At 40.8% G+C, this 26,553-nt stretch overlaps 12 protein-coding genes across 12 annotated transcripts; 10 read left to right on the top strand and 2 right to left on the bottom strand.

Moving 5' to 3' along the window:
• Nucleotides 1–593: 593 nt before the first annotated feature.
• LSM04_006480 (uncharacterized protein) lies at nt 594–2,213 on the top strand (the record flags this gene model as incomplete). Its single annotated transcript, XM_067337052.1, has 1 exon — nt 594–2,213. One exon carries the CDS (start codon nt 594–596, stop codon nt 2,211–2,213), a length of 1,620 nt encoding a protein of 539 aa, XP_067189870.1.
• A 1,033-nt stretch (nt 2,214–3,246) lies between these two features.
• LSM04_005657 (Citrate synthase) lies at nt 3,247–4,662 on the top strand (the record flags this gene model as incomplete). Its single annotated transcript, XM_067337051.1, has 1 exon — nt 3,247–4,662. One exon carries the CDS (start codon nt 3,247–3,249, stop codon nt 4,660–4,662), a length of 1,416 nt encoding a protein of 471 aa, XP_067189835.1.
• Nucleotides 4,663–7,950: 3,288 nt separating this feature from the next.
• Nucleotides 7,951–10,212, top strand: LSM04_005500 (uncharacterized protein; the record flags this gene model as incomplete). The annotated part of the gene is made up of 1 exon (XM_067337050.1): nt 7,951–10,212. The coding sequence occupies one exon, from the start codon at nt 7,951–7,953 to the stop codon at nt 10,210–10,212; it is 2,262 nt and encodes a 753-aa protein (XP_067189827.1).
• Nucleotides 10,213–10,692: 480 nt separating this feature from the next.
• Nucleotides 10,693–11,121, bottom strand: LSM04_006902 (uncharacterized protein; the record flags this gene model as incomplete). Its single annotated transcript, XM_067337049.1, has 1 exon — nt 10,693–11,121. One exon carries the CDS (start codon nt 11,119–11,121, stop codon nt 10,693–10,695), a length of 429 nt encoding a protein of 142 aa, XP_067189887.1.
• A 473-nt stretch (nt 11,122–11,594) lies between these two features.
• On the top strand, nt 11,595–12,488 carry LSM04_003437 (uncharacterized protein; the record flags this gene model as incomplete). The annotated part of the gene is made up of 1 exon (XM_067337048.1): nt 11,595–12,488. One exon carries the CDS (start codon nt 11,595–11,597, stop codon nt 12,486–12,488), a length of 894 nt encoding a protein of 297 aa, XP_067189719.1.
• Nucleotides 12,489–13,333: 845 nt separating this feature from the next.
• On the top strand, nt 13,334–13,860 carry LSM04_000242 (uncharacterized protein; the record flags this gene model as incomplete). The annotated part of the gene is made up of 2 exons (XM_067337046.1): nt 13,334–13,491; nt 13,599–13,860. The coding sequence occupies 2 exons, from the start codon at nt 13,334–13,336 to the stop codon at nt 13,858–13,860; spliced, it is 420 nt and encodes a 139-aa protein (XP_067189565.1).
• Nucleotides 13,861–14,472: 612 nt separating this feature from the next.
• LSM04_009287 (uncharacterized protein) lies at nt 14,473–14,901 on the bottom strand (the record flags this gene model as incomplete). Its single annotated transcript, XM_067337045.1, has 1 exon — nt 14,473–14,901. The coding sequence occupies one exon, from the start codon at nt 14,899–14,901 to the stop codon at nt 14,473–14,475; it is 429 nt and encodes a 142-aa protein (XP_067189992.1).
• Nucleotides 14,902–15,408: 507 nt separating this feature from the next.
• LSM04_004954 (Methyltransferase domain 25) lies at nt 15,409–17,253 on the top strand (the record flags this gene model as incomplete). Its single annotated transcript, XM_067337044.1, has 1 exon — nt 15,409–17,253. One exon carries the CDS (start codon nt 15,409–15,411, stop codon nt 17,251–17,253), a length of 1,845 nt encoding a protein of 614 aa, XP_067189800.1.
• A 326-nt stretch (nt 17,254–17,579) lies between these two features.
• LSM04_000009 (uncharacterized protein) lies at nt 17,580–19,895 on the top strand (the record flags this gene model as incomplete). Its single annotated transcript, XM_067337043.1, has 1 exon — nt 17,580–19,895. The coding sequence occupies one exon, from the start codon at nt 17,580–17,582 to the stop codon at nt 19,893–19,895; it is 2,316 nt and encodes a 771-aa protein (XP_067189555.1).
• Nucleotides 19,896–20,219: 324 nt separating this feature from the next.
• On the top strand, nt 20,220–20,870 carry LSM04_003705 (Tctex-1; the record flags this gene model as incomplete). The annotated part of the gene is made up of 1 exon (XM_067337042.1): nt 20,220–20,870. The coding sequence occupies one exon, from the start codon at nt 20,220–20,222 to the stop codon at nt 20,868–20,870; it is 651 nt and encodes a 216-aa protein (XP_067189737.1).
• Nucleotides 20,871–21,591: 721 nt separating this feature from the next.
• LSM04_004195 (Transcription factor) lies at nt 21,592–23,004 on the top strand (the record flags this gene model as incomplete). The annotated part of the gene is made up of 1 exon (XM_067337041.1): nt 21,592–23,004. The coding sequence occupies one exon, from the start codon at nt 21,592–21,594 to the stop codon at nt 23,002–23,004; it is 1,413 nt and encodes a 470-aa protein (XP_067189769.1).
• Nucleotides 23,005–24,909: 1,905 nt separating this feature from the next.
• Nucleotides 24,910–26,088, top strand: LSM04_003790 (alcohol dehydrogenase; the record flags this gene model as incomplete). Its single annotated transcript, XM_067337040.1, has 1 exon — nt 24,910–26,088. The coding sequence occupies one exon, from the start codon at nt 24,910–24,912 to the stop codon at nt 26,086–26,088; it is 1,179 nt and encodes a 392-aa protein (XP_067189745.1).
• Nucleotides 26,089–26,553: the final 465 nt, after the last annotated feature.

Raw genomic sequence — 26,553 nt, 5'->3', positions numbered from 1 at the left:
CTCTTTGAGAAATGATTACTTGTCTCAACTTCGCCTATTTTTCTCTTATTCTCTAAGTCTGTAAGTCTGCTTATATCTGTCTGTTTGTGAACTTTTGGCGGTGTATTTCTTCTTTTGTGTGTGTGTGCCAAGGGGAGAGAGAGAGAGAGAGAAACTTTCTTCACTATTTCTTTTCCTTTTTTTTGTTTTGTTTCGTGTGTTTCTCTAAGTGTTTTTTTTTTTTATTTGTGCTCCGCAACAATGTACTATCACACCTGCAGAGGCAGAGAGTCTGTGTATCTCACAAATATACGTATACATAATTTTTTTTTTCCAATATTCTTTTTCTTTTCTCCTTTATTTTATGCAATGATATTTTGAGTTCGCCTTTCGGCTACGATATTGTGAGCTACAATAAAAAAGGGGTAGGGACTAAAGAAAAAAGGAAATTAGATATATACAAACAAATCAAATATTCACACATAAGACTATATATATATATATATATATAGCTTTGTACAAGTGCCGAAAGAAACACAAAAGTGGAAGAGGTTTCTGTCGCGTTTGAGTGTTCACGACGTTAAAGAACGAGGCTCCATCTCTGACTTGGCATAATGGATATAAGGCGTAGAACACCGCTGAGTGTTGGGCGGCCAAAGGAGCCCAAATCAGGTACAGCCTCTACAGCTGAGTTAAGAACGCATATGAATTCCTTGAAATGTCTTGCGGCGGAGCGGCGTAACTTGCCACCGCTGCCAAAGGTAAAGGATACTCCCAGAGAACAACAAACACAGCAAACACAAACAAATGATAGACGATATTCCGTTTCTTCTTTGGAACCATTACAACCATTACAGAGAGACGTACAACGTACACCAGTTACTGTATTGCAACGACAATCTCCTCGCATATCTAGTGGGGTTAAAAAGATAAAAAATGTGAGTGAAAGAGCGGGAATGCAGAAACTTCATATTCGTCATTCTGCTCCCCCACCACAATCTGTAACACCACAAGATCCAATTATAAATTATGATACTCCTGCTACAAGAACGATAATACCTTCATCTACATTTACTGCTGATGAACAGGCAAAATTTGAGCGTTCTATTGAAATTCTTAACACTATGATGAGTGTTGAAACTAAAAACTTGGACGTTCGAACGTGGGTGACACGTTTTGTTGAAGGAAAGTCAGAAGCACATTTAAGCAAGGAAGATCTCTTTCCTGTATGGATCCTTGTAACTGCGGATGTCGTTCTTGCGATTGATTTCAATGGTACATCCAAACACCGAAATTACAGTTGGATTTGTGCCTCACAATTCAGTTCTTTTCCTCCTGATGGGTGTATTGTTTTTCCTCTCCAGGATGTACTTGTGAAGGGTGAGGTAAAACTACCGCAGAGTGCGGCGGAGGCGGCGGCCATGCAGATGCCTCTATCGCAAGAACTACGCTGGGGAGTTCCACTTGCGGTATTGTTTGTAAACCCACACCAGTCCGTTTCTATTGTGCGGGATGTATGCCAGACGTATCTGCCGTCATTTCTGCAGGCCGTGTACGCCGACGGGGTGCCGCTGAAGGGCCACTGGGTGCCCCGCGGGGCGGCGGGGCGGCGGCCGGATGTTATGCCCCTCGCCGGGACGGTGTGCGAGGCGATTCACTCCTGCATGGCGGGCGGAGGGGTGGGGGTTTTTGCGGGTGAGGGGAACCGGCTGCGAGAGGTGCAACCACGGGACGTACAAAGTCCGCCGAGAAGAGACGGGATCCAAGCAGAGAAAAAGCAGAAGGAAGAAGAGAAAGGGGAAAAGGAAAAGGAACAACAACAACAACAACAACAACAACAAAAACAACAAGAGAAGCAGGAGAAGGGGCAAATACAATTGGGTGCAGTGCGGGAATGGCGTAGTCCATGGGAGAGTAGCGGGATGCAACTCATCTACACCGCACGGCTGTACGTATCTAGCACGACACCATTCTCTTTGGCATCTACAATTTTGTGTCATGCTGTGCTTGTGCTAACACCGCGAGGACCATTGGAACTCGTTGTGGAACTTCCCACTGTGCGGGTAACTGTTAAAGATGTGAAGGCAAGTCTTCTGCGTTCTGGACTGGGTCGTTCTCTACGTTTACAGCAGGATACAGTGCGTTTTATCTACGCCCCAAGTACACCTGTTTTAGAGGAAGACGCTATCATTGACACTCGCTATGCGGTTCTGCGTTTACAAACACAGAATTAATTTTTTTGTTTGACTTTCTTTTTTTTTCTCCTTTTTTTCTTGTTGCTTCTCTATTGGGCATATCTTTGTATGCGCATTCGCGAGTTTATCGTGTTTTTATATTGCTGTTATTGGAATGAACGACAAAAAAAAAGCGTAAAAATGGAAATAGAGCGAACCCTTACTGCTTCAAATGGGGAAAAAAGCGGGTAAAAAACACACACGTGATAATGTTTTTCTGACTTTTTTTTTTCATGACACCACTCTGTGAGATTCAAAGATATCCATATGTTTTTTTTTGAAAGCATTCTATTCGTGTATGCACATACACACACCCTGGAAAATGATGCTAGTTTATGGCTATCAGTCTCTATCATATATATATATATATATATATATATATATGGCAACATAAAAGTCAATGTATATATTATTATTATTATTATTATTATTATTATTACGGTTATTATTATTACGGTTATTATTTTTCAGTTATGTGTGAAGGAAATAAACGATAATCGTAACATCATTCATTTTATTTTGCTTTTTTATCCTTGTTCGTTTTTTTTTTTTTTGCTCCTCTTCTAATCTGAAATGTGAGTCGTAGAATGAAATATTTTTATTCATGTGTCTAATGTCTACTCTTATATTGATTTCTGGTACAATTGTTTTTTTTTTTTTGCATTTCCTTTCTCCTTTCTTTTCTTCCTCTCTCTCTCTCTCTCTCGCTATGTCTTCTTACTTTTAACAATAAAAAAAAAATAAATACCTCAATAAACCAATAATGACACATATACCTGGTAGAAATTAAAGCTATTACTTGCGTACTAACTCACACAAACTACTGAAAGCGACATAATCATATATATATTGGCAGATTTGCTTTTCCATATCTCTGCTTACCAAAGATATACCCTAACATATATTTTTATTAATATATATTTATATATATTTACCTTCTTGAACACCGATTGATAAATCAGAAGTCACCCACATCTATATTTATTTATCTATATCTACATATATTTGAACTTATCCCGGTTTTTTAATCCAAATGCGTTTCTCCGGCCGTACTGCTCTTCTCCGCAGTTGCGATGGTGTTTCCCGCCGTTATGGCGCCGCCGTGGACGAATTGAAGTCGGCTGTTTTGGCTCGACACGCCGCCGACTCGCCGAAGATCCGCGCCCTCCGCGAGCGCCACGGCGGGGAATCGCTGAGTAAAGCCACCGTTGACGCGGCGTACAGTGGCATGCGGGGCATCACCGGCCTCGTGTACGAGCCATCGCTGCTCGACCCCGAACACGGCATTCGCTTCCGCGGTCTGACGATACCGGAGTGCTGTGCGAAGCTCCCAAAGGCCCCACGAGGCGGCAACGCCCCGCTGCCGGAGGGAATGTTTTGGCTTCTCATGACAGGCAACATCCCAACGGATGCGCAGGTGCAGGGGCTGAATGCCGAACTACACAAGCGAGCAGATCAGGAGGCCATTGAAGCAGCCATTAAAGTCATCGCCGCATTGCCAGATAACGCACACCCCATGACACAAATCGCTACAGGTATTCTTGCACTACAGCCACATAGCAAGTTTGCAGAAGCCTATGCATCAGGAAAGGCTACAAAGGCAAATTACTGGGAATACGCCTTGGAAGACTCTCTTGACATCATCGCCCGTTCGCCACAACTGGCTGCTGCAATTTACAATCGCCTCACAACTGGCAAGGCGGCACTCGCAAATCCCACTAATAAGGATTTGGACTGGGCTGGAAACTTCACCAACATGATGGGATTCAGGGATGAGACATTCTGGGATTGCATGCGACTTTACCTCTCTCTGCACTGTGATCATGAGGGTGGTAATGTTTCAGCTCATACTACCGTTTTGGTGGCATCCGCCCTCAGTGATCCTTATATATCCCTTGCTGCCGGACTTAATGGTCTTGCCGGTCCTCTCCATGGTCTTGCAAATCAGGAGTCACTTACCTATTTACTTGAAATGCGTGATAAGTGTAAGGCGGCTGGATTAGATATGAGGAACCGCAAGGAACTTACGGCTGGTTTGGAGAAATTTACATGGGAGCGACTGAATTCCAAGCGTGTGGTGCCGGGTTTTGGACATGCCGTTCTACGCGTTACAGATCCTCGTTATACATGCCTGCGTGAATTCTGTCAGAAGCACTTCCCTGAAGATGAACTCTTCTTGCTTGTGGATGCCATCTACTCGATTATGCCAGATATTTTGACAAAGCACGGTAAGACAAAGAACCCATTTCCCAATGTAGATGCCCACTCTGGTGTCGTTCTCCAGCACTTTGGCCTCACGGAACAGGTTTACTACACTGTTTTGTTTGGTGTTTCTCGTCAACTGGGCGTGCTGACAGGAGTTGTCTGGGATCGTCTGCAGGGCCGCCCTATTGAGCGCCCAAAGTCCGTTACCTCCGAATCACTCTTCAAGCAGTTTAAGGTGGAATAAAAAAAAAGAGGTCTTCTATAAAGGAATTTGAAGAAAACAAAATGATAAATAAGGAGGCAAATCCCCTATACAGGTGAAGAAGACAGTGAAGAAGAAGAGAAAAAATGTTCGTAATATAAGGAAGTGAATGATGAAATTTATATTGGTGAAGGTGGAGAAAGAGACAAAATGAATGTCGTCATCCTTTTTAATTTAATTTATTTATTTTTACCTTCTCTTACCCTTGGGACTTTTTGTTGTTGTTTTATGTATCTACAAATATTTCTATGGAGGTGCGCATAGATACGTGTAGCTATGTATCTATCTATCTGTGTTTCTACACGTCTCTGTGTGTGTCCGTGCATGTGCGCACACATTGATGTGATTCTTCATGTTAATTCTTATTTTTAGTTGTTTTTGCTTTCTGTTTTATTGTGGCAGATGATGAGCGAACGATGGAAGAAATGGACTGAAGAATATTCCTACTTCGAGCGGTATGTTGCACAACATTGAGGAAAGAGAGAGAAAAGTAAAGAACGAAAGGGGGAAAAAAGGAGAGAAAAGAAAGTTTGGGGACATCAGAGGGTGCTACGAATAGAGGACTATTATTAGTGTGTTTGTACTGAACGAATAAATTCCCCCACCCCCTCCCCCCCCAAAAAAAAAGATTTAAAATCCAATAATAAGAAAGAGGATTATGTGTGAAGAAAATAGGACTTTTGAATTATATTATTTATAGATACATTGGTTAAAACTTTACGCCATGTTTCCACTCTTTTTTTTCTCTCATCCTTTTTGCATTCCTCTTTTGTTTCCAACTTTTAAAAATGTTTTTTTTTTTGTTGTGTTTCGTTCCTTTACTTTTTCCCACTGTTCCTGTATCTTTGCTTTGGAGGTTTCTGTTTTCTTTTTATTGGGATGAAGATGAGGAGTTTAAACAGTTCTTTCCTGGTGGTAGATAATGGCTGAATTGAAACGTACAATTTCACTGTTCGTATGTATGGGAAAGAAAATGCAGAAACCTCAAAAAAATATCTTGATTGATACAGTAGAGAAAATAAACACCTAAAGTGGGGACCACGTGCGTATTAAAATCATATATATATATATATATATAATGTACCTAAACGTCCGTAGTTCTGATCCCATCTTTTTAGTTGTATTGGGGAAAGAAGAAAGAATAAAAAAAAACAACTTGCTGATTCACCCCCAAAGGTGATTAGACGGGAAAGGAAATTAAAATATTGATAACAACAAATAATAATAATAATAATAATAATAATAATAAAAGCTATGATGATGGTTTTTTTTTTTCTGCGATAGGAGAAACGGATGGTTGAAATTTTTTTAGTGCATTTTGCGTAAATGATGTGTGTAACACGTTTCTTCCATTAATTCGAATTTCCTTCCCCCCGTGCCCTTGTTTTGTACTTTCCATCATTTAGGTTTTTTTTTAATTTGCTTTTTTTTGAGTGCGAATCGCTCCAGTGTGACGTCCGCTTTCATTCTTTCATTATTGTTTGAAAGAAAAAGGAGTTGGGGTAACTTGGTCTCTTGTATTGTTTTTTTTTCGTTATTTGGGGTAAACTGAAGTTGTGAGTGTGTTGTGTGGTGCAAAGGTAATATATATTTCTCTGTGATTTTTTTTTTCTTTTTTGGTTGTGTAGTTGTATCTATTTATGTCTTTTTTTTCTTTGAAATGGGGAGTTTTTTTTTTCGGAGAAATATTCTCCCGAAATATGCAGTTACCAGAATGTAATGATGAAAAGAGAAGGAAAACAAAAAAAGATTCACACTCACACACAAAAATAAACAAACACTCACACACATGGAAAAATAAGACTGAGAGCGTATATGGGTAACACGGTGGTCTTGCTCTTTTCCCCTGTATTTCTATTTTGACCTTTTGCGGTGATTTGAGCCATGCTGTGTTGCTCTTGTCTTTTCCCTTTGTTTTCATTTTTAATTCTAGGTGATGTCTCCCTACAGATTTCTTTTTTTTTCTCACTTCTCATACCGACTACAGCGGAATGCATGTCTGGGGTGGTATTTACTTTGCTGCTGGTGTTGGAGGAAGTGGGGTTTATATATGAAGGGCATTTTTTTTTTTTTTTCTGGGTAAAAGAGGAAGAGTAGGAAAGGGTCATTTGTGTGTTTGGAGAAGATTATGTATCTGCATAGTATATGTACACTTGTTTTTTTTCTGGTTATATCATTGTTTGTGTATATTTATGTATACGCCTATATATATATATAACTTTGGACATAAATGAGGGAATGCATGTCTTCACAAAAAAGAATGTTTCTTGTTTTTTTTTTGTTTTACCTTTCCCCCCTTTCAGGTGATTCTCTTCTGAAGGGGTCCTTCGTTATTATTATTATTATTATTATTATCACTATGCCAGCGTTTTTTTTTTTTTTTTGTCCTTGTTGTAGATGTTCCGTAGTTTTATTGATCCCAACATATTATTTCTTTCTTGTTCTTTTTTTTATTGCGCTTTCTTTGAAAATTCTCATCAATTATGGATTCATATTGCAAACGTCTTTGCCTGTTGCTGTCTTTCTCGATTTATGTGACCTTTTGTGAATATCTCTCTTACTTTTCCCATTCATATTCTTTTCATCGTTTCCCTCTCAGTTTGTTAGTTCATACTTGACTGCACTTTGATGTCTCTGTGGTGACTCATAAGAGGAGGGGGAAAAAGCGAGAATACAATGATTGGAGAAGGATATGTACAGATTCACTAAGATGAACGGAAAGGGAAGGGTAAGCAAACAAAGAGAAGGAATAGTGATGAGAAGTGTAGGGAGTAAAAAATGAAAAGAAATAGAAAAGGAAGAAGAAAAAGAAATAATCCTGATGGACATGTGACAAGGATCAAATAAGGCGAAGAAACTCTCTGCTTCATCTTATTTTGGTTGACTCTTTTCTCTTTTTTTCTCTTTTTTTGTTTTATTGTGTGTGTGTGTGTGTTTATTGGGAGGAGAAGTTGTTTAAAAGGCAGAGAAATGATGTTCTGTGTAAAGGTAAAAAAATAGTTCGTGTGTGATTGCACACGTGAGTAATATAAATATATATTGTTTTTCTTTTTTCAAGAATGTGGGACTATGAAACACTTTTACTTTTTTTCATTTTTTTTTTGTTGTTGTTTACATGAAGGGGATATATAACAGACACAGACACAGAGAGGCATACTCCATCACCGCAAAGGAACTACGTGGTAGAACAGAAAACAACAAGAACATACACATATACATTGATATTCCTTTTCGATTCATATTGATATATAGTTTAATCATTAACTAATAATGTCCTTCCCTTCATTTAACAGTGTTGCTGAGGCCTTAAGACATGTGTATCCATGCAAACCACGACTGTTGCTGTACAATGGGTTTCTCACGGTATATTCAAACAATAACAAAAGTGATCATATTGTAGGAGAATCAAAGAATGTAGCCGAAACAGAAACAGGGATCCGTTCTATACAGTTTATCCCGCTTGTGACTAAACCATCTTATTACTGTAAAGAGGAAAAGAAAGATTTACTGGTAAATTTCACACAAAAATATGGTTACGGCGTGACACTGTTTTTAATGGGCCGTTCTCCACGCTATACGCATTCATATGCTGGCAATAGGAGCAGTAGTAATAACCTACATAATAGCAGTAGAGATAATAATAATAATAATAATAATAATAATAATAATAATAATAATAATAATGGTACATCACGGCTTTGCTTAAGAAAGGAAATACCACACGATATGATCAACTCTAAAACTTCTACTTTTAATGATATTCAAACGCCTACAGTCAATCTTCAACTAGTGCGTTGTGAATCGCGAGTAAACCTCACAAATTGTACGAGAACTCGTATGCTTCAAGATGAATTACGACGTACAGAGGATGAGCGTTGGCTTCTCTATCAGTCCATAGAAAAGTCATCCTCTCTTTCTGTACATACAGAATCACACAAAGTAGACGGATCATTGTTTTCTCAATCTCCACATACTCTGCATCTTGTGTGGAATAAAAATGGGTGGTATTTTGAGGATACAGTGCTGATGGAATTGCAATCCACACAAGTACCACATTTTTCTAATTCTACTGGGTATTGGCAGGCGTGGTTAAAGCCATTTTGCTTTTCTCTTAATGGATGCACGGCTTTCTCTTTACAGGATGTACAACATTTCCACGTGAAGGAAGATGTAACTGTTATTAACATGGAAGAAAAAGATCGCTACAATGCTGAAGGGCATGAAGTTGTTTTCTCATGGCAAAACTATCGTGAAGCTGTGGCTCCTAACTACTGGGCATGCAATGGTGAACCTGTGCATCCCACCAAATATGATCTTCACCACAAAGCAGATTTAGAGAAAGAGGAGAAAGATAACTCTAAACTTCTCTCAGTAAAAGATAAGTGTTGGTTTAAACTATCAGAACTACCACAACGACAACTAGAAATTCGCCATGGTGGAAATATTTTTCAAATGCCTGTTTATTACGATGGTTGTGGATTCTTTCTTCACGAGGCCCCACATTGGTTTCTTCTAACTCGAGAAGAAGTACTACGGAGATGTCCACTCACAATACAAACTGTGAAAAATATTCCATTCGTGTCTGAGGGTGGAAATGTGTCTGATGTGATTGCGGCTGTAAATAACGATGGACCACTTCGTGAGAAACTTGTTTTTGTTCTTAAAGAAACGCAAGATTGGTATAGTTATCCACGTAAATATGGCGTTTTGAACTTTAACCTTAATGACCTACAGACACCAGATTATTATAATAATACCACCGATTTTTCTTCCATCATAACAGAACCACTCATTTTTATTGAATTCAATGCAGCAGTGGGTCTCATGCAGGATTGGAGTAAAACCCATCAATGTGAGTTATCAAAAAACAACGAAATATCCAAAGAAAAACATCAACAAAGTCTGCTGGAGTTCTTTGCAACAATTCCATCTATGGTTTCCACAGCCGTATTTATTAATGCATTTATTGCACACTGTGCGAGTCCAGTTACACTAACGTCATTCACAACACCCACAATGTCTAACAAAGAAAAAGAAGAAGAAACAACAAGTATCACAACAACCAAACTGTCATGTGGCGCAAATTCACTTCAAACACCATGCACCGAAGAATATGACATACCAAATAAAAGCAGTAAGAATAAATACAGAAGTTTTGTACTCAATTTAGCAGAAACAGAGGACTCAAGGGTTGACTTTCCCGCTGTGGACCGCCGAGTGTACACACCTGGGCATCGTCTCAGCAAAGCATACACTCACCCGCAGGAAGATCAGCCCCAACATCCATCTGCAATCGAATGCACACACTTAACACCTGCAGTCGCTGCAGGAATCATTGAGACAAGGAAGAAAAAGAAAAAATGCACAATGACACCAAACTCAAACGAAATTTCGCCATTTATAAACGAAGCAGAGACAGAAAATGACAATGACATAAAAGATAATGTCGTATGGGATCTCGGTATCACATGGCTATCATTCAGATATAGTATTTCTGCTGTCAATGCACTTGATACGGAAATACGTAAGTAACAACAACAATAAAAAAAAAACACATAAGAGTCTTTCTTCTATACTCAAATACCATTAAGAAACATTATGGCTAAATTCATCACAGATTCTTATACTTGACACACAAAGCATACCTCCTTCAAATCTACCTTTCCCACTTTTTAATATCACTTTTTTGCAAAGGGTGCGTCAATGGGTTTATTCACTCCAACATATTTATTTTAACTATTCCCCCCTCCAAAAAAAACCTGGATCACTGCAGTAATAACAACAGTACATCATTACAACTACACCGAAACACAAAAAAAAGACACCTTCAAAACACCCCCTTTCTCCTGTAGTAAAACAGAAAAAGAATCATATAAAAAAAACATGCAAAAAACAAAAAAATTAAGTCAAAGATCACGTTCGATTTCTTGCTCTGCCGAGCGCTAATCATACGGAGTCAGAGTCAAAGATTTTGAAAGCTGGGTCAGTAGTTTCTGCCTGCTCTCCCCTCTGTCACTGTTGCTGTTGCGAGACGTTCCTCCAACCGCCGCGCATTGTGCTGCTGCGTGCACTGCGTGGTGATATCTGGGGCGGAGATCTGGTACCCCTCGTGGGGACGACACCCTGTGCATATGTGTATGTGTATGTGAGTGACAATCGCGTCCGTGGATGAAGACAAAAGTTGTAGTGCGCGTCTGAGCAAGACATTTCTGCTGAGTAGCAACAACCGTCACAGCTGAGACTGTGCTTTGCTGACACGACGGTGCGGTTCTCTGGTGTCGTTTCGCCCCTCTTTCCACCCCTCTTTCTGCGGTGCAGCCACGAGGAGGCCCGTAGCCACGGTGCTATGCCTGTTTGGTGGCGCACTGTGGGTGGTGGTTTTCCGAGACTTTCTGTTCCCGCTATCGTCGTCATCACCACAGATGGTATTTTTGGCGACATGATGAATCAATTAGAGACGGATCTCAATATCAGAGCACTGTGCGCTGAACCAATACGATGATAATCCGTACACATTGCTGACACACATATATTCATACGCCCCCCACACCACCCACCTTCCTTTTTCCCTTGTGCTTCGGTTCACCTGCAATGCTGGCCGCGATGATGAAAAACTTGTCTAACGACAGGCGGACCGACTACACCAATGAGGATTCTTGAATGTGTACAAATGTTGAGCGACCTCCACTTTCCACTATGTTTCTTTCCTTAATCGTGTCCATTTCTCTGTTGTTTTTGTATTTTTCTTTGTGTTTTTTTTTTGCTGTTGTGGGTTTCTTTTAATCGAATTTTTCTTTTTTTTTCTTTTTAAAGGGTTTTATTTGATGCATTCCGTTTTCTCTATTTTTTTCTTTTTCGTTGTCATCGTTCATTTTGCATTTGGGTTTTGTTGTGGTGTATCTGCTGAAGTGAAGATGTCAACCTTTCATGGTGCAGGTTCTTTTATTGCAATTGCTGCAGCAACAGATTGTGGTGTTAATAGTTCCTGCGCCCAGCACAACAGTTTTATTTGTGAAAGTTGTGGAGATGAGTCCAAATCGCGTGAAGAATTTGAGATGAGATCTGATAATATTTCTGACCCACCAAAGAATCCAAGTGAGCGTCTAGTTAATCGTTCGTTTATTTCATTTGCAAAGTTAGTGTCGCAGTCTTATCGATCATTTGATTGTGCTTGGCGTGCCAAGCTGGCAGTCTTTCGTGCAAATTCAGCTCTGGAATATTTGAAGATGTGTAAAACGGCGTCTGATGTTCTTGTGCAGGGAACTGTAGGAAATGCCAGGGAAATTACTGAAGAATATGCACGTGGTGTTGCTTTAGGTGCGTTAGTGTCTGCTGAAGCAGTTAAAGAGGCTAAAGGAGCACTAGAAATAGCTGAGTCGCAAAGGAATTACGTTGAGCGTGTTGTCAGATATGGTGAGGTGGCTCTTGGGGCGGCTGTTTTTGACAATAAGAGTGCTGGAGATTTGGTTGCTGCCTCTGAGGAACTGACGTTATTTGTTGATATCGCAGTTCAGGCTTGTAAGAATGCCGCTGCTCATGCAGAAAGTGCCGCAAGAAATGCTGATAAGGCAAGGCGTGTAGCCGAAGAGGCGCAACTAAAAGTACTAATGCAATTATCGCAGAACTCCAAAAGGACAGATGAGATATTAGAAACCCGTATTTTGCTTAATTCCACAAATGTATTTCATAATAAGAATCTGAAAGGAAGAGTAGTGATTATTGATGGTTCCTCATCATTAAACAAACAGGTACAGATACATCTATTTACTGTTTTTTTTCTTCTTCTTGCTTCAATCTTGGGTTTATGACAACGGTTACCTTGCCTTGCTAGTGAACTGAGTCATACATAGCAAGTGAGTGGTGTGTTCACTCTGGGTTTTTTTTCCTGCTACTATTTGGTATGGTGAGAGTAATAATACTGCTGATGATAAATAAATTGTGCTTGCCTTTTTTTTGTGGTGCGACATAGTTAGTAATTTTGGAACAGTACAATCAGCTATGATCTTAATTTCCGGCTCAATGATATACTAGAATGACTTTGCTTTTTTATTCGCACCGTTTTTTTTTTTTTTGTTTCATGGGGAGTTTCAGTGAAAATGCAAAACATTGCATAAACACTTAAACAAGTGTAATTCGACACGAGCATGTAAACAGAAAAAATGTGGAATCTTGTATTTTTGCTCTATATGTATGCAAGTCACCAGTATAACAGTTAATTTCTTGCTTTCTTCGAAAAAGAAAGCAAAGAGCCATTCTGCAACACAGGGTAGTGGGACAGATATTCTAACCTTCTTTGTAAACCGTGAAAAGATATGATAACAATGTGATCTTTAAAAGGTTGCAATACAATCTTTGAGAGACTGTTTTCTTAGGTTAGATAATCATTGTTGTTGTGCTTTTTTCTTTCTTATGATGGTTATTAAGTAATAATATACTAAACCATTGAAAGAATTAGTAAAAGATGGAGGCCTTTTCTTGCTATAATTGCAAAGGAGGCTTATTTTTTGTGATACGAGAATCTCCGAAGAAATAGGAAGAAGATAATCATAAAGAGCAGTTTTTTACACAAGTGATTTAAACAGTAACCGGGAAAACGAGGTATTTTCTTAAAATGCTCAAAAAGAAATGAGATAACAGAAAGTAAATAGAACAGATGGGCACAAATAATGGACAGTATGTTCTCCCCTCTGTCACTGTTGCTGTTGCGAGACGTTCCTCCAACCGCCGCGCATTGTGCTGCTGCGTGCACTGCGTGGTGATATCTGGGGCGGAGATCTGGTACCCCTCGTGGGGACGACACCCTGTGCATATGTGTATGTGTATGTGAGTGACAATCGCGTCCGTGGATGAAGACAAAAGTTGTAGTGCGCGTCTGAGCAAGACATTTCTGCTGAGTAGCAACAACCGTCACAGCTGAGACTGTGCTTTGCTGACACGACGGTGCGGTTCTCTGGTGTCGTTTCGCCCCTCTTTCCACCCCTCTTTCTGCGGTGCAGCCACGAGGAGGCCCGTAGCCACGGTGCTATGCCTGTTTGGTGGCGCACTGTGGGTGGTGGTTTTCCGAGACTTTCTGTTCCCGCTATCGTCGTCATCATCACAGATGGTATTTTTGGCGACATGATGAATCAATTAGAGACGGATCTCAATATCAGAGCACTGTGCGCTGAACCAATACGATGATAATCCGTACACATTGCTGACACACATATATTCATACGCCCCCCACACCACCCACCTTCCTTTTTCCCTTGTGCTTCGGTTCACCTGCAATGCTGGCCGCGATGATGAAAAACTTGTCTAACGACAGGCGGACCGACTACACCAATGAGGATTATTGAATGTGTACAAATGTTGAGCGACCTCCACTTTCCACCATCTTCCTCCCTTCCTCTTTTTATTTTTCCCTCTCTCTGCCTCACGTGACGCCCTCGTCTAACACCCCGCATTGTGCACTGCGCTCACAGTGGGGTGATTTCAGGGGGCGGAGATGCCCGAGTACGTGTGCTGTCCATGCTTCTTTGTGATGAGATAACAGTTGTAGTGCGCACTGACGTTTGTCAATGAATGAATTACCAACTTGAGACTTTAAACCAAAGCTTCTGATTTGAACTTCTTACCCTCTTTTTTTTGTGGTGCTCCGGGTGCGTCCCCCTCCTGGCGTGTCTCGGCGCTGCAGAGGTACTCCTATTACCGGCGCCTGGTGGTGTTGCTCTGCCCGAGCGCTAATCATACGGAGTCAGAGTCAAAGATTTTGAAAGCTGGGTCAGTAGTTTCTGCCTGCTCTCCCCTCTGTCACTGTTGCTGTTGCGAGACGTTCCTCCAACCGCCGCGCATTGTGCTGCTGCGTGCACTGCGTGGTGATATCTGGGGCGGAGATCTGGTACCCCTCGTGGGGACGACACCCTGTGCATATGTGTATGTGTATGTGAGTGACAATCGCGTCCGTGGATGAAGACAAAAGTTGTAGTGCGCGTCTGAGCAAGACATTTCTGCTGAGTAGCAACAACCGTCACAGCTGAGACTGTGCTTTGCTGACACGACGGTGCGGTTCTCTGGTGTCGTTTCGCCCCTCTTTCCACCCCTCTTTCTGCGGTGCAGCCACGAGGAGGCCCGTAGCCACGGTGCTATGCCTGTTTGGTGGCGCACTGTGGGTGGTGGTTTTCCGAGACTTTCTGTTCCCGCTATCGTCGTCATCATCACAGATGGTATTTTTGGCGACATGATGAATCAATTAGAGACGGATCTCAATATCAGAGCACTGTGCGCTGAACCAATACGATGATAATCCGTACACATTGCTGACACATATATTCATACGCCCCCCACACCACCCACCTTCCTTTTTCCCTTGTGCTTCGGTTCACCTGCAATGCTGGCCGCGATGATGAAAAACTTGTCTAACGACAGGCGGACCGACTACACCAATGAGGATTCTTGAATGTGTACAAATGTTGAGCGACCTCCACTTTCCACCATCTTCCTCCCTTCCTCTTTTTATTTTTCCCTCTCTCTGCTTCACGTGACGCCCTCGTCTAACACCCCGCATTGTGCACTGCGCTCACAGTGGGGTGATTTCAGGGGGCGGAGATGCCCGAGTACGTGTGCTGTCCATTTTTTTTTTTTTTTTTGCGATAAAGTGGGCTTTCTTGTTTGCTTTTCTGTTCTTTTTTTCGTTCTTTGTTTGTGGCTTTACTTTTTTTCTTTTTTTTTCTTTTATTTTAGTCCCAAATGAGTGCTGGTTTTGCGTCTGCGCAAACGCGTAGGTTTCACAGCCGTCCTTTACGTCGAAGTAAGTGGCGATCTATAGTTTTTTTTTTAATTGGTGTTTTTTGTATGATGACTTTGTGGTTTATTTGGGTTACGTCTTCTGGTTTGCCTTTACGTACTGTGGAGTCGAAGTCACAAGTTAATGTTGAAACAATTTCAACGGTTGGTGGTGTGAGGAATGATCTCTTGGGAGTTTCTGGCAGTATGGAGAATAAAGTAGCAAGAACATCATTGCGTGGTCTTGAGTGCCCTCCGTATGATGCTGCAGCTTTAGACAGGTTGCAAATACCTCTTAAGCATCTTCCACGCAAGATACCAACAAGTGTTGCCATGAAGTATAACAGACGTGCTCACAATTGTTTGTCAGATGGTGTTTGGCATCGTGTTCGTGTGGAAGATCATCGAGAAATTCTTCATGGTATTGTTAAAGTGGGCCATATTAAGAATAATTCATTTGTTTTTGATTGGGGAAGTGGTTGTGGACACAGTATGCAATTTTTGTATGAGTTTTATGGTGTGAGTAGTGTTGGAATTGACGTGGCTAATGCTACTATTTTTTATGCTCGTAAACTGACGTCTCCTGAACTTCTTCATTGTGTGGCAGACGGAACTAATCTTAGTTGGATTCCATCAAATTTTTTTGATCATGTTATAAGTTTTGGTGCTGTTCTTCACGTTTATAATCAAACTTTGTTTTGTAATGTGCTTCGACAGATGGTGCGAGTGGTAAAACCTTTAGGAACAGTATATAATGGTTGGAGTGAGGAAGATGATTTCAGACGCAAATATGTACCATTATGCTTTGCCGATCTCCCCGTAAAATACGAAATTGTAGAAGAAAAAGAGGCATTTTCTCACGTAAAAATATTTCCACTAAAAGCTAGGCAGTTAATTCCCAACACGTATTCTCTTGTGATAACAAAAGGTACAGCAGAAGAAATGGAACTGGTTCCAGATAATATATATAATGATGTGGATTCTGTACCATTTCGATGCAGAGGTCCAAAAGAGATAATTTGTTCTTCAATCATTAAAATAGCGGGTTCCGTTTCAGATAATCAATCTGCTGTAGAGGAAGCTGCAAGCAATGTTAAGTGGCCATCATGTCCACCATATGATGCTTCCTTTGAAGAGCGTCAAATACCATTGGAACACCTACCACGGAAAAAACCGACAAGTGTTGCGCAGAAGTATGACCGACGTGCAAATAATTGTAAGAAGGATGGTATATGGCATCGTGTAACTATTCACGATCATGAAGCTATTCTTCGTGTAATTGCAGAATTACTTAACGTCAAACCAGGTGATCGACTATTAGATTGGGGAAGTGGTTGTGGTCATCATTTGGAGTTTATGTACAGTTTCTTTGGTGCTATTGGTCTTGGAATTGATATTAGTAACAAAACTGTGGAGTACGCTCGAGAGATGTCAACAAAGAAAAATCAATATTGTGTAGCTGATGGAACTCAGTTAGAATGGTTACCGAATAACTTTTTTGATCACACATATAGTTTTGGCTCGATTTATCACGTCTATAATGAAACACTTTTCTGTAGTGTATTGCAGCAAATGGTACGAGTTGTAAAGGTTGGTGGAAAAGTTTACAATGGATGGACAGAAGAGTCTGAGTTTCCTCGAAAGAAAGTATTACCGTGCCTTTATGGTATTTACAAAGAAAGTTGCTTAAAGGTAGAAATACTTGAAGAGAAAAAACTGTTTGAGCATGTGAAGTTATTTCCACTTAAAGCACACCAAAGTGTTCCAAACACGTATTCTCTTATTATTCGAAAAACTTCATCTTGCTAAAACACATGAAAATGAGTAGAGAAACATTTTGTTTTTCATTTTATTATTGCTTCATTTCCCCTCTTCTTGAACGGCGTAGCACCTTATTTTTATTCATGGCTTCATGTACCTTTAGAGGTCTTGCGATGCTAATCTTCGATATTTCAGATAGCATAGTGGATTATCTCTAATGATATGTCTACTTCTTTCTTTCTTACTCTCTATTCTATTCTATTCTTTTCTTTTTTAATTGGCGTTTTTCTTCTTAGTTTCTCTCGCAACTGTACCAGTTGTCTTCGCTAAAGGGGAAAATATTCCTTCCCCTTTCCATTTCTCATCTCCCGGTGATGAAGACACAGCGGTATCAGCAAAAGAAACAATCACCAACACCAAAACAACAACCAAGAGAAGAAGAAGAACAGGAAGAAAAAGAAAAAGAAAATGATCAAGAAAAGCAGGAAGAAGAAAAAGTAAAACAATTAGAGTTTCTTGCCAACGCCCAACACCAACTCGCCGTGCAGTGCTGTCGGGCACACGCACGACTGACAGCCCGCACCGGCCCCGCTTTTCTATCAATCGCACGTGATGAGTGCAGCGCTCACGAAAGCGCCTACCGCTCCGTCCGCAGCGCCATCGCCGCATCGTGTGCACTTGGACACCGCTCCTGCCACGCACTGTGGGGACCGCGCGGCTGCGGTGAACACCGTATTCTCCGCCTCGTTGCACAGGAGTGTATGCAGCGGGAACAGACATTTGTGCTTTACCTTGACGGGGATACGTTGAACAGTGATGAGGACGCTCTCCGCTGCACCGCCCAGCAATTGTTACAATTTCTAAAAAGTCCGCAGTCGGCGAAATTACGAGCGGCTGATTGGTCCTTGCGTACAGGGACGTTTGATTTTGGTAGTCTTTTTGGTTTTCATAAACTGTTACAGTCAGAAGAGGAAGAAAATGGTGATAATGCAAGCAGTGGGACCGAAAGTGATCATTATGAAGTGACAGGACGTCATAAAACTGGGAATAATCGACTAAAAAGAACACGTATGGAGAATCAGGAATCAATTAAAAAAGAATCTCTAAAGCGGAGTAGGGGTTCAACACTTGCTTCTTCTCGTACTTCTGCTGCACCTACTACGGTAGTTGCTGCTGTTGCTGCTACTTCTTCCACTGCTGCCGCAGGTTCAGAAAGTGAAGATGAGTGCACTGATGAAGAAGACATGGATCCACTCTTGGTAACTTCCACAACTGCTTATGCAGGCGGCGGGGCATCAAGTGCCTTACCTGCCTTGCAACGTTCTCTTCTTTTAATGAAAAGTTATGGTACTAATCTTGTGGTTTGTATCCGTCGTGTAGAGAGATTTGGTATTTGGTGTGATCAGATGCTCTATGTACTCTCCGGTCTTATGCACGAGAGTGATGGTCATGGTGGTGGGATGTCACTCGTGATGACATCATCTACTCCAGATATTCGGCAACTTGAAAAGCGACTCTCAAGTCGACTTACATGTGAAACTCGATGTATTCCACTTCTTCCATGGAGTGCAAGTCGAGTGGCTCGGGCTTGTCTCGTAGAAGTTAAGGAACGTCTGAAACAAGATCTTGAAAATTTTGCTATGAAAGTAAAAAATATATCTAATCGAAAGAAAGAACGTGATGAAAAGACATTGAATGATGAAAACAGCTATATAAATAAACCTTTTACAGGATGGTGCTTTGATGCTATGAGTGCGTCACAAGAGCAATTGCAGCAACAGCAAGTAAATGATGGTAATTCAGAATTACAAAACGGTTTACATAAAATTTCATTAGATGATTCAACTAAACTTTTAAAAGAGTCAATGCTGGAGATTGCAACCGCTGTCATTAATGAGTTGGATTCTGTTGGTGCTGTTGCTGCTGCTGCTGCTGATTCTGAAGGGAAACAGAACACAGCAGGTAACAATTTATTTGCTTGGCGGATTGCACGGATATCTGGTCAATTACAAGGTATAGGCGCTACAGCTGGACGTGTTATGGCGGCGGTCGCCAGCGCGTTTGCTGAAATTTGTTCTGGACGTTTGTTTTTACTTGATAAAACCAGTCATGCCGCTATTTTTTCATGGTTTAAACTTCGTTTAACAGAAGAAGGAAGAGATAACTACCTTAGTAGAAGTTTTTCAACTGCACCAGAGGCTGTACGTGCTCAATGGGTAACAGGAATTTCAATAAATTCTTCTGGGGAAACAAAATTGCCGAGCATGACGGTTATCCCTTCTTCCTGTGAACATCATCTTCTTTTTGGTGATATGTTGTCTGATTGCCTTCTTGTAGAGTTGGGATATTGTACACGTGAGATGATACTTATTCTTGCATATGTCTATCTTCGGCATGAAGGAGGTGTATCACGAACAGTAGTTGACCTACTAGAAGATGTAGCTTCATCTATGGGAACTGCTGCTGCAGCTGCCTTGGATCGGACCGCATTTCGTAGTGCTGTTGTTGCTCTCCATCGCTGGCGAATTCTTCGTGTTGCTGGGCGAGATGGTAGTGCTTTAGTTTCGCTGCGTGGCACCCCGGCAAGACTGCGTGAGTTTCTTCAAACCGTCTTGAACCGCAATGATTATTGTAGCTCTATCTTGGGTCTAGAGACGAGAGATATTGCGCGACTTCGAAGTCTCATTTAACGTTAACGAAGGGGGGAAATTTTTTCTTGAATTCTTTGGGGGAATTTTTTTTATTTTCTTCTCCCCGACTTGGTATTGTTAATTCTTATTTTTTCTCCTGGAAGTCTGTGCTATGCTTCTTGTCTTGTATTTTCTTTTTTGCTTTTTCGTTCTGTTTCTCATTGCTGTCATGTACTAATTTTCATGATCACCGTGATTGTATGTAATGTATGTAACATCCCAGCAAGGAAAGGGTGGGAAATAATATATATATATATATATATATATATATATATATTAGAAACAGGAAAAACGCATCTTGCTGGTGATTAGACAAGCAGTCCAATGGCAGAAGAAAACGGATCTGGGGCGCCGCCGATGCTGGATCAAACAGTGAAAGTCCGCGTACCCGCAGAGACGGAGGAAGTGCAGACAAATCAAGTTGTTTCTGCTGGTAGCGGTGAGGAAGGTGCGACGATTGTGACAGGGGCCACCCCAACTGCAGAAGGGGCAGTAACAGCCGAAGGAGCACCAACAACGGCGGCTTCAGAGTCTCCCGCACGATTAGACACAGCGGATATGCAGAATGGAGATGAGAGTGTGGATGGAGAGGATGCAGCCGCGGGGGAAGCAGCTGTACGGGATGATACTGTGGAAATTAATGGTGTTCCACCAAATGATGTGAAGAATATCATTCTGCAAGTTCTTAGTCCATATTTTGATGATGAGGGTGGGGAGGATGATGCTCAGCACTATGATCACATAAAGGCACAGGGATGGATTCAGCTTATCTGTGATGGTATCATGGAAAAACTGTTAGGGATGCGTCTTCCGTACAAGTATGTGGTGCATTGTATGATTATGCGAAAGTGTGGTGCGGGAGTACATGTTTGCTCCAGCTGTTACTACAGTCAGGCCGATGGTTGGGTAAATCACGCTCACGATCTCTCAGCTCATATTTACGCCGTAGTTACTGTTTATTGGAGTGCCATATAGAAATCCTTTTATTTCTTGAATACACGTGTTTTTTTTTTTTGTCTTTTTCGTATTAACGTGTGAGAAAAAGAAAGAGAGTCTGAGTTGTGGGTGTATGGGAATACGAAAAGAAGAAGAAAAGTAGCATATCCACCTGTAAACGAACAGCTCAGTATTTTTTTTTATGTAAATGAGAAACTTTGTATGAGTGGAAGAAAAAGAACAAAAGAAAAGCGAAACAGTGTGGTCGGGAGTGAGACTCTCATTTAGGGAGAAGTATTGCCGACATTTTTTCATTTTTGTTATTGCTTTCGCTTGTTTTTTTTTTCTTGTTTACTCCCGCAACAACAAAAAAGAGATGATCCATATTCTCATACACCAATGAAAAATAAAAGTAATATAAAAAAAAAACAATACGAACGAAGACGATAAAGAATAACCTAATGACGCATTGGGAAGATGCAAGAGGAGTTTTTTTTTTAATACCTTTTGTTTTGGTGTATTGTTTTTATTTATTTCGTTTTTTTTTTTTCGGTTTTTTGAAGAAGGAAGTCAATCCTCCTGTTTGATTAAAGGAACCAGCGAGTATATTTTTTTAACAAAAAAAAAAAAACAAATCTCCTGTCAGTGATCTAATCTCACAAATCTATACATACATATTTACGCGCCCCATACATATTTATTTTACTTTCTCACATAGTTCTTAAAAAGGGGGACATTACAGATTCTTTCCTACTCCTGAATGTTTCGCACGATCTTTCGTAGTGCCCTCTTGGCTCCCAAGAAGGAGGCATTCCTTCGAGATAAGCCTCATCTTATTATTGGAACTATTGGTCACGTTGACCATGGTAAGACAACACTGACCTCAGCTATTACAACTGTGCTTTCTAAGACCGGTAAAGCAAGGGCACTTGATTATTTCGCAATTGATAAATCACCAGAAGAAAAGAGCCGTAAAATTACCATCAACGCGACACATGTGGAGTATGAATCGGAGAAACGCCACTATGGTCATATAGATTGCCCAGGTCACATGGACTTTGTCAAGAATATGATTACGGGTGCTGCTCAAATGGATGGTGGTATTCTTGTTGTTGCAGCTAATGATGGATGCATGCCACAAACCCGTGAGCATTTACTAATCTGTTCTCAGATTGGTCTACCAGCGCTTGTTTGTTTTATTAATAAATGTGATATGATGCAAGGGCAAGAAGATATGATTGAATTGGTGGAAATGGAGGTTCGTGAACTTTTGGAGAAATATAAGTTCCCTGCTGAAGAGACACCATTTGTTCGTGGATCTGCTGTGAAGGCTTTGGAAGGGGATGCTGAAAATGAGGCTAAAATTATGGAACTTGTGAAGAAGTGTGATGAGTGGATCCCAGACCCACCGAGGGCTACGGATAAGCCTTTTCTTATGGCCATTGAACACGTCTATGAAATTGGAAAGGACAAGAAGACTGTTATTGTGACTGGACGTGTGGACCAGGGACTTATGAAGGTTGGCGCAGATGCCGAGCTCTCTGGCTTCAGTGCAAAGAAGGCGACTGTAAAGGTAACTGGAATTGAGATGTACCACAAGACATTGGATGAGTGTATGCCGGGTGATTCCGTTGGTGCGAGTATCGTCGGTACGGGTGATACGACAAGTTTGTCAAAAGATAATGTGGAACGCGGTATGGTGCTCTCTGCGCCTGGTGCCACCACACTCTTCAACCGTGTTCGTGCGCAGGTGTATGTACTAACAAAGGACGAAGGTGGTCGACACACGGCGTTTAGTCCTCACTACCGTCCACAACTCTTCTTCCGTTGTGCTGACGTTACAGCAGATCTTAACTTCCCAGAAAGTGAGAAACAGGCGGCGGAACTGAACAAGAAGTATGGTCGTGATGCAGAAGATCAGAAGAAGAAGGAAGCGGAACTGAGAGAGTTTGAGAAGACCCTCGTGTGTATGCCAGGTGATAACCGTGAACTCGTCCTGACATTGGCGTACCCAATGCCGGTGGAGAAGGGACTGAAATTCACTATTCGTGAGGGAAAGATCACTGTTGGATGGGGTGCCGTTACAGAGTGTGTTGCCCTTGACCCAAAGGTAAGCATTGAAGGCGTTAAACAAGCAAAACCAGTGCCAGGCAAGCTCAAGAAGAAGAAGTAAACATTAGTGGAAGCAAGAGCGCCAACGAAACAATAAAGAGGCAGCAAGTTTCTGAGAAAAGACAAGAAGGGATTTAGAAGGGGTGAGAGAGAGAGAGAGAAGGAAAGGAAGGAAGGAAACCTGAAGGAGGAAAATGAAATGTGTGAGAAAAAAGTAGCGAAGAATTTTTTTTAAGGCAACCATTTGCGCCTATTTTTGTGTCCGTGTATCTGTGTAACACCACTCTGTGACACTCTATTCCTTCATTTTTCACAGAATACGAAAGAAAGGAAAAACAAAAAAGGAAGAACTACGAAGAATCGTTTCGATATCATCTCAGAAGCTTTTAACGTTAATGAGGTAAGGGACGCACGCATACTCGCAATACATGGATGCAAATGAACGCGTCAAGCTGAACGAAGAGTAAAGACGAAAAAAAGAAAGCAAGGAAGAAAAAAGAAACGAAGAAGAAATGATAGTGTAGCAAGAGAGAAAGGGGGAAGGAGTGTGTGTGCGAGAGAAAGAAAAAGAGGGAAAGCAAACATATCTCGGCCCATCAGTACGTTGTTTTGGTTTTCTGAGCAGTGCAGAAATGCGAAAAGTAGAAAATTGAAAAAAAAAACAATTTCAGATGAGCAGAAGGACCATTACTCTTCTTTCACTCTCCAATTCTTTCTCCTGATAATGCACATATCTCTGAGGGAACAAATTAAAAACAAACAAGCAAACCGTGAATTGAAAAAGAAAGATGGATGAAAGTCGTAATTCCAACAGATACAACTTCTAGAACAAGAGAAGAATGTGTATGTGCGTCTTCGAGTGAAAAAAAAGGAAAGAAGGAGGAAGAGAGAAGGAAAGTTGTGGAAGGAAATGCCATTTCACACGTAGGCTAGAGGAGTGAAAATGTTGGAAGGAAATTCCCTCAGGCAAGAATTTTATCTTTTTTTTTTGTTCGGTCTTCCCTATCGAAGGGGTATTATACATGTATATAGACTCTTTTTCCTTGTCTCAGTGGTGGTGGTAAAGTTTATATTCACCTTATAATTCCATTTCTCCTTTACTCCATTTTTTTCTTTGGTTTTTGATAATATCATCTTCAAGGTACCCATATTTAATTTTTCTTAGATTGAAACAGGAACTTATGGGAGCATTTAACGATCACATTAAAGGACGGTACAATGTATTGTGCGATTATTTGTAACGTAAATGTCTAGTATTTCTCCAATTATTATGGAAGTGAGATGAACTATGATTGCCAGTGACGCTGTTATTGTTATTATTATGGTTGTATCATTAACAATCTTGGAGAATGCGAATATCACTTGAGAGTCTGGGAACAATGGTACGAATGCAGTTTTCATAACATTTAGCTATACACGGCGCAGTGTTGCTACTGATTTTTTTTTTTCAGTAGAGGAAGTATTTTGTGATAGGTAATTATGTTTAAGTTCTATTACTACCTCTGTTGGTACTATACGACATTTTATTATGAAACACATGTTTTTTTCCCCCGTTTTAATTATCTGGTTCCATTACTTTCCCTATTTATTGTCCTTCTCGTTTTGTTGGATGATAGGGTTGTGCTCACAGGATTATTAAAGGGTTGTGGTCCATGGGTTTCCTCTGAGTCTACGTAAGCCTGTATTTTTTATTTTAGTTTGTTATTATTATTATTATTATTATTATTATTATTATTATTATTATTATTATTATACAAAAAGAAGTCTGACCTATAGAATTGGCTTTATTGGGTAAATGGTAATTCTATTTTTATTTTTATTTATTCTTCTTCCTTTTCATTTGGTTTTTCTTTTTATATACCTTTGCGTGGGCACCGTCGCCACACCTTGCGCAAATGTTGATTATATTTAGCAATTCTACAAAGCAAAAACAATAAAAAATAACAACAGTATTCAATTGAAGATAATGTTTCGTGCAACAAGTCTCCGTGCGGCTGCCACTGGCTTCTTTGGGCCACGTATCAGTTATCTCGGCATTGGCGCACTGGATGTCGCACTCGAAAAAATCTCGACGTACGGCTTCAAAAAACCGCTGCTCATCTCAGACGCCGGTATTGCAAAGTCGGGTATTCTCGACACCGTCTCATCTGTGCTGAAGTCGAAGTGCCGTATGAATCCCATTATTTTCACCGATGTACACCCGAACCCCACATCACATAATGTGGAGGAGGGACTCGCATTGCTAAACAGCTCAGGCTGTGATTCCATCTTCTCTCTTGGCGGTGGATCACCACAGGACTGTGCGAAGGCCATCGCACTTGTGAAGACAAACGGTGGAACTATCCATAAATACGAAGGTCTTGACAGAGCGAAAAAAGATCAATTTCCTGTTATTGCTATCAATACAACAGCAGGTACGGCGAGTGAGTTAACACGTTTTGCTGTGATCACGGATGAGAAACGACACACAAAGATGGTTATTGCAACAGACGCTATAACCCCACTTATGGCAATTAATGACGCCAAATTGATGGTTGGTCAACCACCCGCTTTAACTGCTGCCACCGGCATGGATGCCCTTACACACGCTATTGAGGCGTATGTGTCTAGTGGTGCAAGTCCTGTAACAGACGCCTGTGCTTTACAGGCTATGCAACTCATCAAACAACATCTTAAAAATGCTGTTGATAACGGTAAGGATCTTGTGGCCCGTGAGGGTATGTGTTATGCCGAATATCTTGCAGGGATGGCATTTAACAGTGCTGGTCTTGGTTATGTACATGCGATGGCACACCAACTGGGAGGATTTTATGACCTTCCTCATGGTGTTTGCAACGCTATTCTCCTTCCTCATGTTCAAACGTATAACTCCTCTGTTTGTGCACATCGACTGCGTGATGTGGCCACACGCCTTGGTGTAATCACTGCAGGTGTGAACGATAAGGAAGCCGCTGATGCTGCAGTTGACGCCATTCGTCATTTATCGAAGGCAGTTGGTATTCCACGTGGTTTCAGAGAACTCGGCATGCGAGAGGAGGACATCCCAATGCTGGCGGATGCAGCACTGAAGGACATCTGTGCTGCCACAAACCCACGACAGGGAAGTAAGGAAGATGTCATGGCGATTTTCCGCGAGTCGATGTGAGTGTGATCAGTAATCTTTTTTTTTTACACCTGACAACAAAAAAAAGTAAGGATGATTTTCCATCCAAAGAGTGAGAAAAAAAAAATACAACAGCAAAAGGTTAAAAAGTAAAATGAAGTGACAACAGTGACACTTGAAAAAAACAAAAAAAAAAGAATTAAAAAAAAAAACAAAAAAAAAAGAATTAAAAAAAAAAACAAAAAATCGGTAGAACGGCAACTGTTGCGTACTATCTCTAAGCCTTATCTGTACCAACACCGACCTGTTGTCGTCGTCTTCCCTTCTTTTTCTTACAGTTCGAATTTTTTTTTGAGTTTTTTTTTTTTTTTACCTTCCTCTCTTTCTTCTTCCTTGTCAATAAAAAATGAGGATTTTCATTTATATGTACGTATGTATGTTTGATTTTCTGTGTTTTGTTTTTTTATTTTATTGTTATTCAGAGATGAATTTAAAAAGGAAAAAGTA

This window comes from Trypanosoma melophagium, assembly GCF_022059095.1.
Source record: "Trypanosoma melophagium isolate St. Kilda chromosome Unknown ctg3segment0, whole genome shotgun sequence".
NCBI lineage: Eukaryota > Euglenozoa > Kinetoplastea > Trypanosomatida > Trypanosomatidae > Trypanosoma > Trypanosoma melophagium.
Note: the sequence above shows the minus strand (reverse complement) of the source record. Positions and strands in the feature narration are given on the sequence as shown.